Source organism: Chaetura pelagica, unplaced genomic scaffold (assembly GCF_000747805.2).
Source record: "Chaetura pelagica isolate M959 unplaced genomic scaffold, ChaPel_1.0 scaffold227, whole genome shotgun sequence".
Taxonomy (NCBI): domain Eukaryota; kingdom Metazoa; phylum Chordata; class Aves; order Apodiformes; family Apodidae; genus Chaetura; species Chaetura pelagica.
In genome coordinates, this window is record NW_009953796.1 from 198,874 (window position 1) to 210,679 (window position 11,806).

The window sequence follows — 11,806 nt, forward strand, 5'->3', positions numbered from 1 at the left end:
GCCAGAACACAAGTATCACAGAAAGAAATCAAGCCCAGCTTTCTGTGGAAGCAATGATCATCTGGGATGAAACAAGTGTGACTACAAAGGGAACAGAAGGGTCCTGTGAGTGGAGAACAGCTCCCACTTGTCAGCACCAACCATAAAAGGTGCCAAACCAGGCTGCAGCAATATTAGAAGAATCCCTCCCTGCTCCTTCAGACTGCACAGAGCAACCTGATCCAAGAATGACACATCAATAGGGTCACATCAGTACCAGTGACACATGGCACCTTCTGCTGCCCATCAGACAGAAGCCAGGAAGCTGCATGTGGGCTTATTTCAGTTACTTTTGTTTTTTCTCCTTACTTTACATTTTCAGGCCAAGTTTAAAAGATCTGAGGTGAATCTTTCAGGTAGTAAAACAAATTCTGAACACACCAGCTTGTGCAGTTTACACTCACATCCAGTTCCACAGCCAGCTCCTGCAAGAAAGAAGAATCATCTCTACACTCAGGGAGACACACAGACCTGAAGCTCCAGGGGACAGCACAGCCACCAAGCTTCAGAAGCCACAACAACACTACACAGCCATTCCCAAGGGGAATCCTCCCCTCGCTACCAACCTGAAGGAATTTCTCAAAAGGAAATCACCCACTCCAATGACTAAGCCAAGGAAACAGGTATCACACCAGCCTCTCTTGGTGATGCTGCACCCTGAGAAAGGTTTCTGGAGAGGAGGACATGCTTTGTCACTGCTGATGCAATTTAACATGAAGCAGCCAGTCTGCAGTGGGGACTGCACGGGTGTTCAAGAGGGTTAAGCAAGTCTCCCAGGAGGACACATGGGCCTAGAGTAAAGCAAAGGCTTCAACCAGTCCCTTCCACAAAGAGCTCCTTCCATGGGAGACTAATGGTCAGAGCAGAGGACTTGTGTCCATCCAGTAAAGGAGATGTTCTCCTGACCCAGCTCTGACCTCATTATTTTTGTTCCAAAACATTCTTTTTGCTAGAAGAAGGGTCTGTGTTTCCTCCTCTGCAGGATCCCTTCAGCCACACAAAGCTACCTTACAGACTGGGTGACAAGGGCTGCTAGGGAGCAGTGTAGGGTGGCAGGGAGGAAAGGGCAGTCCTGGATATTTTAACTGGGATGTGTACATTTGGGGTAAAAAGGCTTTATTAAAAGTGCATGCTTTAATTCAGAGGTACCAAGAGCAAGGAATCCCCATCCCAGCTCTGGCTGGGGAGTGCAGCAGCCTTTGCAACCCCTAGCCCTGTCCATCACAACCGACCCATCAAGTAGCCAGTGACTGAATGTTCTTCAGCATCTCATCAAAAGCCTCACGGGAAGGTGCTTGGGCATTCTGGAAGGAGACCTTGATCCTGCTGTAAAGGCTGAAGGACTTGAGCTCCAGCCAGATGAACCCAAAGCGATCATCATCGAAGAGCACAAAGACCCCCGGGGTGCGCTCGGGGCTGGTGAAGCCGTGCCCAGCAATGAGCCCTGTCCCATAGAAACTGCAAGGAGAGAAGAGCAAAATAAAAGAGGTGAGAGGAGCCATCATTACCCAACAGATAATCATAAAAACAAAAGCACAGAGCTGTGCTCAAAGCCGTTGTCAAACGTGCTGCCAGGTGCTACAGAACAGGGAGCTTTACGTTTACTCAGCTCTTATGAACACTGCTGATGCTGTTTTTTAAGAGAAGAAAAGCTCCACTGCTATTTGGAGGTTGCTGCTTTTGGGTGTTCTAATTAGCAGATGCACATCAAAGCTGCATTTTTCTGCAGTTTAGCCCAGTCATCCCTCTGAGATTTACTTCTGCAACTCAAGGATCAACTCAGGCCCAGATAATCCTCAAAGAAAAAGAAAAGCAGGTTGAGAGGGTGACCAAAGGCAAACCTTGCAACAAAACCTAGGGGAGGCAAGAGAAAGCAAAAAATCTAAGAAAAGAAAAATCTCACTGGAGCAAGGGAGCAGGAAAGGTCGGTGTAACCTCCAAGCGGGCAGCAGGTGGAGCAGGGTTTTATTCAGATACAACTCAGTTGTGACAGCAGGAGCCTTCTGGGATAAACTGGTAGGTTTTTCCATGAGCACACATGTTTGGCTGAAGGTCACCTGCCTAAGCCTCAGCTTTTGGGCTCTGTTTTCCACACTCCATTTAGTATGCTGCTTCACTGACTGCAGGTCCCATTCAACAAGGCTCTGCATACTTTCACCTACTGCTTAGGGTGCTCAGCACCTTCCAGAGCTAGCCCCAAGGCATCAGAGGCCAGGGAGGGGTGGCAGAGAACACCATGTTCCCACAGTTAAGGGATACAAGTGACACAGAGAAATGGGAAGTGGCTTGAACTGCTCTCTAAATATACATATGCTGGGCAGCTCTAGGAAACAAAACACAAAGAAAAGAGGGGGTGGATACAGAAGAGGTGCTAGCTTCACAGTAAGAGGATAAAATCTAACAAGGAAGCAGGATAGCAGGTGACAGTGTGTTAAGAAACAGTGAGCAAACAAGAGTATGGGAGACAGTGCAGCAGCAACAGAAAATCTGAGCACAGGGGGCTGGGAGACCTGCACACAGGTATAGGACAAGAAAATACAGAACATTCCTCAGAGTTGCCCACTCCCCCCCCCTTCTGTTTCAAAAGGTGACTGGCACTAGGCTGTAAAACCACTAGTCCCTGTTACCAAATTCGGCAGGTCCGGGGATAGTCTTCATTCCTGGATATGACTCCCATGGGCAGCACGAAGGGCTGGGAAGCTGGTGCCTTGTCCTGGGTTGTCCCCTGTGCCCCAGCCACAGTCTCTTCCCCCTCAGCACCTTCTCCTCCCAGGGGCACTGCAGCAGGCTGGGATGCAGGCTGTGGGGAGTTGTCCTCTTCCTCCTGCCCGTGCTCCTCCTCCTGCTCCTCCCGCCGCACCTGCTCCTGCACCTCCAGGACAATGCGGGACAGCTCACTGAAATCACGGAGGTTCTCGATGTCAGGCAGCTGCAGAGGATGTGCCAGGTCGATCTCCACAGTCTGCTGTCCAGCTGGGATGTTGGGATCTCCCTAGAGACAGGAAGCAACAGCACAGCTGCAGAGTTCAGACCTGTATCCTCCTCCCATCCACCATCTGACTTCCAATCACCAAAGTTTGCAACAAAAAAAAAAAACAAACCCTCAGACCTTGATCATTATTCCCTGAGCTATGCCACCTCTGCTTTCCCCCACCAGACAGAATGTTTAAACAAAAGCTACAAACCAGGCTGTACTTGCAAGAGTGAAAGAAAGTCAAAGCTGCAACTGAATTTTGTCAGAATCCCTCCCTGCAGGGAGGAAGGAGCTCACTAGCCTGGTTTTAGTGAAGAGCTGCCAACATGTGGTCAGATAAATGTGAATGACCACCAGTGACCTGCTCACAGGAAGCAGGAGGAAGGGAGAACAAGGTGGCATAATGAGAAACCTTGCAAAGCAGGTTCTAGCTACTCTGCACATATAAAGATTCACTTGATGCCACCAATCTGCAGGAGAAACAGGGTTTGGTGTGGCAACAACTGACTACCTCCCAGAGAGAGCTCTCTCTCCTATGAATCCATGGCAGCAAGAACACTTTAATAAGCATCTGAGAGAAAGGAAAATGCCCTTACAGTGATTTTAGTCCCCTTTGCTTTCTTTCCATGAAAGCTTAACATGACAATCTCCAGCCCGTGGCTCCCATAGGTTCCTTTGAAGAGACCTGGCTTTATAAGGTCATCAGGGCTGCTAGGGGGGAGGTAGATGCGTCGGTACGTCAGGCAGTTGCTGTGCAAAACACACAAGGTTAGAGAGTTAGAGAGAACCCTTTGACATGTTCTCCAGAAGAAAGGATCCCATGTGCTCTTGAGGCTGCAGCAGCCCCAGCACATAGAAGAAGCTGGTGCCCTTACTCATATTGACTGGTATAGATGAACTTCATCAAGATGAGCTCTTGCATGTGCTCATGGAAGATGTCTTCCAGAGTCCGGCCCCACTCTTCCCTCAGCCATGTCCGGAACTCCTGCAGCACAAGGAGAAAAGGGGGGAGATAAGGAAATCTCACTGGGACAGTGATGTACCCCAACATGACTTTGCCTCATCAGCACAATCACTAGCAGAGCCACAGAGAGGATCAAGGCTGGATTTGGGACAAGCACGTATTGCTACAGAGCTGGCCTGGAAGTCTCCTTAACGAGTAGTTAATGGTAACTGTCCTACACCTGCCAGACACCACTAACAAACATGCTCTCCTTCAGATAAGCTACAGGTAGAACCAATACACCTCCTCCAAATAAAAGTATAAGCATCACTTGTTACTGCAAAGTAAATGATCTACCTACTACTTTATGTCCTGACTTACAAGGCAGCAACTCATTTGTGTGCCCATAAGCTGACTCCTGTGCCCTACCCTGGCATGTTACACATAAAAAAGGAAGCTTTTGAAAGACACTGAAGATTTAGGAGGTTAAATCCTGCTGATTTAATACCGATGCACCTAAATCCAAAGGGTGCTTTGAGGACATCTCCTGAAGGACCTCTACAGCAGCTCTGACAAGTTAATACCCTGCCATGAGTTAGTGTGATAACAGCTTACACTAAGATAGCAGCCTACCAAGTGATATTCCAAACCTGCCTGCTTTATCTTCTAAAGCCAGATCCTCCAATTACCATAATGCCACGCACACTTAATGCAGTGCTTTGCAAGTATTAAAGCATTTCTCATCTGCTACAGAACCAGAAAATGCTTAACTAAACCTTTCACCCAGCTGTTCCCCATTAGGAGACAGACATTTTAAAGAATTTGTTAGAAGCAACTGAAGTATCAGATTTGTCACATTTAAGTAGCTGGCAGCAAACACAACTACCTGGAACAGGTATTTGCAGGAGGTTTTCATCCTGACATTTATACCTGCACCTTAAAACTTGTAGCTGGAGTCAGGAATCTGCCTTGCTGGGTATAGCTGATACAGACAGAGGATAAAACAAACAAATGAAGCTTTTAATCCCTCAACCAAGATGACAAGCAGTAGAAAGGTACCCCACTGACAGGCAGGGATTCACATGCAGCAGTCAGGCTTGTGTCTGGAAGATCTGAATGATACAGACTGCAGCACCAGCAGTGTCTGGCCAGTGCAGCATGGTACACAATGCAGGTTGCTGTCTTTCCCTGGACAGGCCTGCTCTCAAAGAGGAATGGTGTCACAGCACAGGATGAAAAGGGGTGCTGGGGCTCCAAGAGCCCCTTACCACAGAGAACTGCCTAAACCAGCTTTTTGCCCACTGGGATGGATGTTAACAGCCTGCTCCAGCACCCTGCTAAGCACCGAGCTAGGGCACAGGGTCTGCACCCAAACATTCTGCAGGTCTAACACTGAACTGATCTCACATACTGGATCCTTAAACCACACCTTAGCAAGTATGGAGGAGGCTCCTCAAGATCCTGCAGTTATTCACCTGTGACCACGGGAAGTTTTGATTCAAGTCACAGGTAATTCTATCTTAAAAGAGATCACAGTAAACCAACCAGAAGCTACCAGCCTGGGTTTCTATGTATATTCAGATACAAACATCAGAAGGCAGAAGACCACCTCCCAGATCCCACCATTAGCCAAGAGCTTAGGTAAGTCATCAGAAAGGGGACATCCAAGCAGCCTTAATGCAGAGTCTTGGCAAAGCACTCTTACCTCTTGCCTTCCCCCTGACATCCGATGGTGATCTGTCTGGTTGCATTTCGTGGAGAACTCATCCTTCTTTACTATCTGCAGGTACCATGGAGAAGAATTTAACAGGTTACAGACCAGCCTAGGATTGCCTAGGATGATGTAACTAAGACTGCCTAGAGGAAATGATTTACCAACAATACTGAATGTGCTACAGAGAAAACATTAAGTTATACTGAGTGCATCAGCTGCAGAACACAGAAATAAAAGCAATAAAACCCCAATGCACTTTGAAGAAATATACTAGTTTAAGTTGTTTCCCTATTTGAGCTTCCTTCTTCAAAGAAAAAGAAACAGCCTCTCAAGAAGCTTTTCAAAGCATGCAATGCACAGAATGGATGCAATGTCACCTTCTCAAGGTCTCATTGTAGAGAGCTGTAAAACAGAATGGGTCTGTGTGTCTTCTTGGACACATTCACCAGCTGCACAAGGCCATTTTACATATCTTTCCCCCAGCCTGTACACATGCTGGTGCTCCCACCCTCCCACTGTGCTCCAAGCCAACTGAAGACAGTGTAACAGCCTTGCTGTACTGTTGCCAGCAAACAAATTCAGAGCAGGGAACAGCCCACGCAACTTATCAGACACATAATGAGTGTAAAGCTGGCATCCACACATACAACAAGGTGGTGAAAGCCTCATCTCTTCTATAAAATTCTTACACCCTTTTTGACAAACCCATTTCCAGAGCCAACGTGCATGCCTGCACACACACAGCACCTGGGACAGGTGGTGTTACAGTGCTAAAGGAGCTCACCTGGATATGGCCGTTATGAGGTCCCTTATGACCATACATACACTCAACCGTTGCACATTTCCTCTCCATCAGATGAATCCTGAAGAGAGGTTTGAATCTCATCGGATCATCAACATGAGGGTCATGAGGTGGTAAGTACATCCACCCAATGATGAACAAACCATCTACCTGCAGCAGGAGGGGACACAAAGCAGACAACTCAGCCTTGCATGCTTCCTGTGGAGTCTGCGGCAAACGGCTCCAGGGCCCATCCTGCAACAGCTTGCTGCATCTCCAACTGCTTTCCAGCAATTAAACCAGACCATATGTACTCCCAGCACACCCTTGGTGAAGAGGGAGAGGGTTTCTTTACAAGGCTTCCTGAGCCACTGGAAAACGATCAGGCCTTTATTACTGCAAACGACTTTGTGACGGATGCTTAGTGCGCAGGATCCAGAGGGAGAGACTGCACTGAAGAGACCACACAGCTAGTCAGACTCTAATTGGTTTGAGAGCTCCTGCTGGCAGATACTTGAATAGAGGAATTCTGCTTCTCATGATTATCTGTGCATTTTGGATGAGGAATTATTTGGCTCTATTACTCACAGACAGCACAGGAAGCAACAATCCCCTCTGCTGCGAGGTACAAGTGCCAGCCCCTCTTCCTGCATGCCTAACAGAATCCTTCCCCTCAAGCCCTGCCATTCCAGAACAAGGACATTTTCTAAGCAGAGGGATCTGAGAAAAAAAGCAGAGCAGCAAGGCAAGTTTGTCTTTATAAGGTCACAGTATCATGTAAGTATTGGTGCACTTGGATGCACTTACACCAGGTAGTGGCACAGGATCCTGCAAAACCCAAAGCCCTTGCAATTTGTTACGTTTCAACCTGTCAGCTTTTGAACCCTGGTGCAAAGAACAAGGGCTTCAGGCAAATGTCTGGCCCAGCTCTAACCAATGTAGAGTCAAGCATTGTTCATTAGCTGCTCTCCCAAGCAGCACAAGAGCTGCCAGACTCCACCAGTATCCCCACATCTGATCACAGAATCATAGAATGGTAGGGGTTGGAAGGGACTCCTGGAAATCGAGTCCAACCCTCCTGCCAGAGCAGGACCACCTAGGGCAGGTCATTCAGAAATGCATCCAGACAGGTCTTGAAAGTCTCCAAAGAAGGCGACTCCATAATCTCTCAGGGAAGACTGTCCCAGTGCTCTGTTACCTTTACAGTAAGATGTTTTTCCTCACATTGACATGGATCTTTGTGTCCTAGTTTACATCCATTGCCCCTTGTCCTATCACAGGGCCTGACTGAAAAGATACTGGCCCCTTCTTCTTGATGCTCACCCTTCAGATATTCATATACATTGCTTTAGTCTTAAACACAGCCAGTAGAAACCATGGCACACTACAGGAGAAAGAGGAGTGTGAACTCCAGTGCCAGTCCCTTTGCCAAACATTCAGCTGCAGGCCAAGTTAAGGCAGTAAGTGATGGGCCAATGCTGAAACCTCTGCTGCACTCACTGCACAAGGAATGGACTCCTGTGCCAGCCACTGGAATATCAGGATTGAACTCCAAATTAAGCCTTTTCCTGAAGCATTGCTCATGGTTTCTGTCTGCCCCTGAGGCTGTCTGGAGCACAGATGAAACACAAAAGGACTGTTGCAACAAGGGGATGATGAAAAGATCCAAGCAGCAAACTCTGGGTCCCAATCACTGCTTGAGGGCTGACTGTTCAAGACTTCTCAAGAGCACAGAGATGGCAACCAGATCTGGAAAGTGGTACACAAAAGACTCAGCAGTTCTTGACAGCCCAGAATGAGGTACTCACCACCACATTCAGAAGTCCCCCATAGGGCCCGATGTCTGGCTGCCATAATCCCAGGATGTGCCGGTATCGGTGCAGCACTAGGGAACAGTGAGACACTCAAGTGAGCACAGCAAGCTAAGGAATTGGGATTTTGGGGAAAAAAAAAAAAAAAAAAGACTGCTACCAGACGACACACAACACTGATCAATACCACCCACAACTGCCTTTTCTAAGGACGAGAAAACTGGTCACACCAAACCACAGTCAGGCAGCTCTGAACTGAGGCCTTCCACAGGCTCACACAGATTTATGTTGCTCCCTGGCTGCCCCTGGCTCAGTGCAGGGCAGGAGTTAGTTTCCAGGACTTGACACAACCAGATACCTCACCAGAAATTCTCAGGAAACCTTTGCAACATGGTCCCATTAATGGAAATCACATGATATACCCAGGGCTAAAAACAGAGGATCAGCCACCTCCAGTAACCAAAAATGTACCTGATGTCTCAGACTGCAAAGCACCAGAAAATAAGGCTGGGCAGAAAGGGAATAAGGAACAGGGATAATTGAAACTTATTTTAAAAGAACTTCCCTGTCTTTTATAAAAAACCTTGTATCCAGAGCTAAGCATCCTTAAGAACAGCCACCAAGAGCACAGGCAAAGCAGACCATGCCAGCTCAGGAGACCTGGTGGGGTTACCAGCTCAGTAACAGCCTTAAAAATTATAAGCAGCTACATTTTAGCAGGGCCCAAAAGCTGCTTCAAAGTCATCCTCAAAGCCACTGCAGCAGGTGAGGCTTCTCCATCTCTCATCTCAGAGCGAGATGCTCTTTCAATGTCACCAAAAGCAAAGGTCAAGTAGGAATGCTTCCAGCAAGCAGAAGAACATGCCTAGTACCCAACAATCTAAATCCCCTCTCCTGATGAGAGCTTGGAGACGGTACTTGCCTCCAGTCCTCACACAGCCAGCCATTAATTTTGTTCCTGTAATTTCCTGACATGACCAGTAACCTTCACAGAAAGTCATTACACACAACCTGGCATTTTGGGCAGGAACTACAGGATGCAGCTGATTTCTATGAAGATGGCAAGAAGATACTTCACTTGCCTTACAATGGTGTTCATAGCCAACTCAGAAGGCCACAATAACCTGTTTTAACCTACAGGACTGGCTAGAATAATGGTTTTTGCTTTGCTTCAATTTATAGGAAGAACTGTGTTCCAGTGCAGCTGCTTAAACAGCTTTGTTTCATTAACTACTTAAGATGGCAAGTACTACAGGAGTGTTTTTATTACACCGAAGCAGAGAACTTCCACAGAGGTTTGAGACAGTAGGAAGGGTTGTCCAGAGCTGCTGCCAACTGGCCTGGAGGAGCCTTTTTGCTTTGCAGGAAACAATTTAAGATTGATGGCCTGGTTTCACCCAGTGCAGCAAACAGCACTAAGGCAAGCAAACCACATTCCCAGTCTTCTTGCCTCAGTGCAGTAGTTACATATTAATAAATGGTATGTGCATAAGCCACTCCACCCACCACAGTCTGCCTTCTACCCTCTCTGGCATGGAGCTGATAAAACCCAGATCTTTTTTATTTTTGGGACAGAAAACTTGATGCTTATCTACCCAAGAGTGATGAGAATTGTCCCTCCTTGCCCAGCTCCCATCAGAAGCACTTTCAGAGTTGTAGCTACAACCAGTGACCTTTTCAACAGCATGGGAAGTGCCTACTTGACAAAGCAAGCCCTTCCACTCCCCGACACATGCCTGTCAAGGGCAGTTTGTGTGCTCACTTTGAGTAAACATCCAGCTGCAGCTCAGTTTGCCAGGAGCCCTGGCAGTTCAGGAACCACGGCTGAGGCACAGACAGGCCCTGCCTCACCATCTGCCCTGGCCACCTGGAAGTCTAAGGCTGAGAAGGAGCAAGGAGGACTAGAAAAAACCCCAATAACCTCCAGAAGAAACCTATCCACTGGACAGCAGCTTTTGTCTTTAGCTTGCACCACTACTGTGGGCAGCTCTTTTCTAATTTTTCAAGTCCTGTTTGGCATCTCATCCAGATGAGCTGCTGGGAAACAGGCTGCAGTAAGAGCAGTGCTCCACCCAGCCTCACCCTGCCCACTCATCAACACCCAGGGCACTAAGAGACACATTCTCCCCCTCACTTGCTCAGGGTGCTGTGCACTCCTCCTCCTGCTCTTTCAGGAAAGGCAGTTGTGGGGAAAAATGCTGGTACTTGGCCAAAGGCCCAAACAAGTCTCAAAGCAAAAGCACAGCTCAGTTTTCAAGCTTGGGGTGCCTCTGGGCTCCAGTGAGCCAGCAGCTATATTTATTGAAGGGAAAACCTGATGAATTCCAGTTCTGGCTCTCCCTAGCTGGAGACAGAATGGATCTGACAGTTGTCTCCCTCCCTGCTCCTTGGAAGAAAACAACACTTGTGTCTTTCTCTAAGGTTTTCCTTTACTATTCACACTGCCTATTTTTCTCAATCCTCAAGAAGCTTCTTGCCTATCTGAGTTTGAGGCCACATCCTGCCAAATGGAGCAAAAGTACATCCACTGGTGCCTTCAGTACAATACCCAACCAACCTGAGCATTATCAGCATTGCCACAAGCAGCCCTGCATGCTCTTCAGATGGGAAAGCAGCTTGACTCCAGCTGGGGATGGCCTAGTAAATGCCCAAGCTCCCATCAGGAGACTCACTGGGAAGCAGTTGCCTCTGCTCTTTATTAGACACAGGGCAAAGAAGTACCACCAAACAAATGCACAGCAACTCAAGCAAGGGTCGCAGTGCTGGGACACCACACACACCAGGGGTATGAACAGGCAAGTTACAACCCCCAGAACGGGGTGTTAAAACGGGAAAGCAGATGCTTTCAGATATTAGTCTTAACTTTAACTAACTCTTACTTCATTACCTGGCTCCAGCTTAGAGAGAAAAGGCAGGGAAATGCAAAAACCTATTGTGAGAGTTTTTAGTACAATCTGCAGCCTTTAGAGCAGAGGCAGCTCACTTTGAGTGGAGAAGATCTGTACACTACAACTTTCTTGGACTCTCAGGATGTAGCAAGATGTCTAGAAGCAAAATGAGCTGGAATAATGAAAGCAGTGACTGCCCTCCAGCTGGTGATAACCGACTTGATAGTGCAATGAGCTAAGTGTCAGCCAAAGCCAGCTTAAAACCCTGGGGAAAGTGATCTAGGCTGACCTGACTAATGCTGCAGGAATGTGAGTTAGGGAGCACCCTCATGGTAAATGCTGGTAACACGGTCTTAATACAAAGGAGAGGAAAATACATCTTAAACCACACTGACTACTCCCCAAGTAATACAACACACCCCCAGAAAAAGGGGGCACAAGACATCAGGAGTTTGGGGCTGCAGCTAAAGAGTTAACAACTAAGAGATCAACACAAAATGCCATTTGAGAGCCACCACAAACAGCACATTGAGAGGAAAGACCCTGGTAGCAATCTACAAAGGAATCCTCATTCTGTGGGGCAGCTTGGACATGCCTTTCCTTCCATCCAGCTTCAGAACAAGGCTAGTGTACAGGCAAAACTGCCAAACCTAAAG

General features: G+C 47.6%; 1 protein-coding gene across 2 annotated transcripts in view; it reads right to left on the reverse strand.

Moving 5' to 3' along the window:
* Positions 1 to 1,141: 1,141 nt before the first annotated feature.
* Positions 1,142 to 11,806, reverse strand: part of FBXO31 (F-box protein 31) — a 13,905-nt gene continuing 3,240 nt past the window's right edge. For both annotated transcript variants that reach the window (XM_010001091.1, XM_010001090.1), the window contains 7 exons: positions 8,260 to 8,336; positions 6,455 to 6,622; positions 5,662 to 5,736; positions 3,889 to 3,998; positions 3,610 to 3,763; positions 2,667 to 3,031; positions 1,142 to 1,497 (listed from right to left, as the gene is read on the reverse strand). In XM_010001091.1, coding sequence (XP_009999393.1) covers positions 1,275 to 1,497; positions 2,667 to 3,031; positions 3,610 to 3,763; positions 3,889 to 3,998; positions 5,662 to 5,736; positions 6,455 to 6,595 — 1,068 coding nt within the window. In that variant the 5' untranslated portion in view covers positions 6,596 to 6,622; positions 8,260 to 8,336 and the 3' untranslated portion in view covers positions 1,142 to 1,274. The remainder of the gene's footprint in view (positions 1,498 to 2,666; positions 3,032 to 3,609; positions 3,764 to 3,888; positions 3,999 to 5,661; positions 5,737 to 6,454; positions 6,623 to 8,259; positions 8,337 to 11,806) is intronic.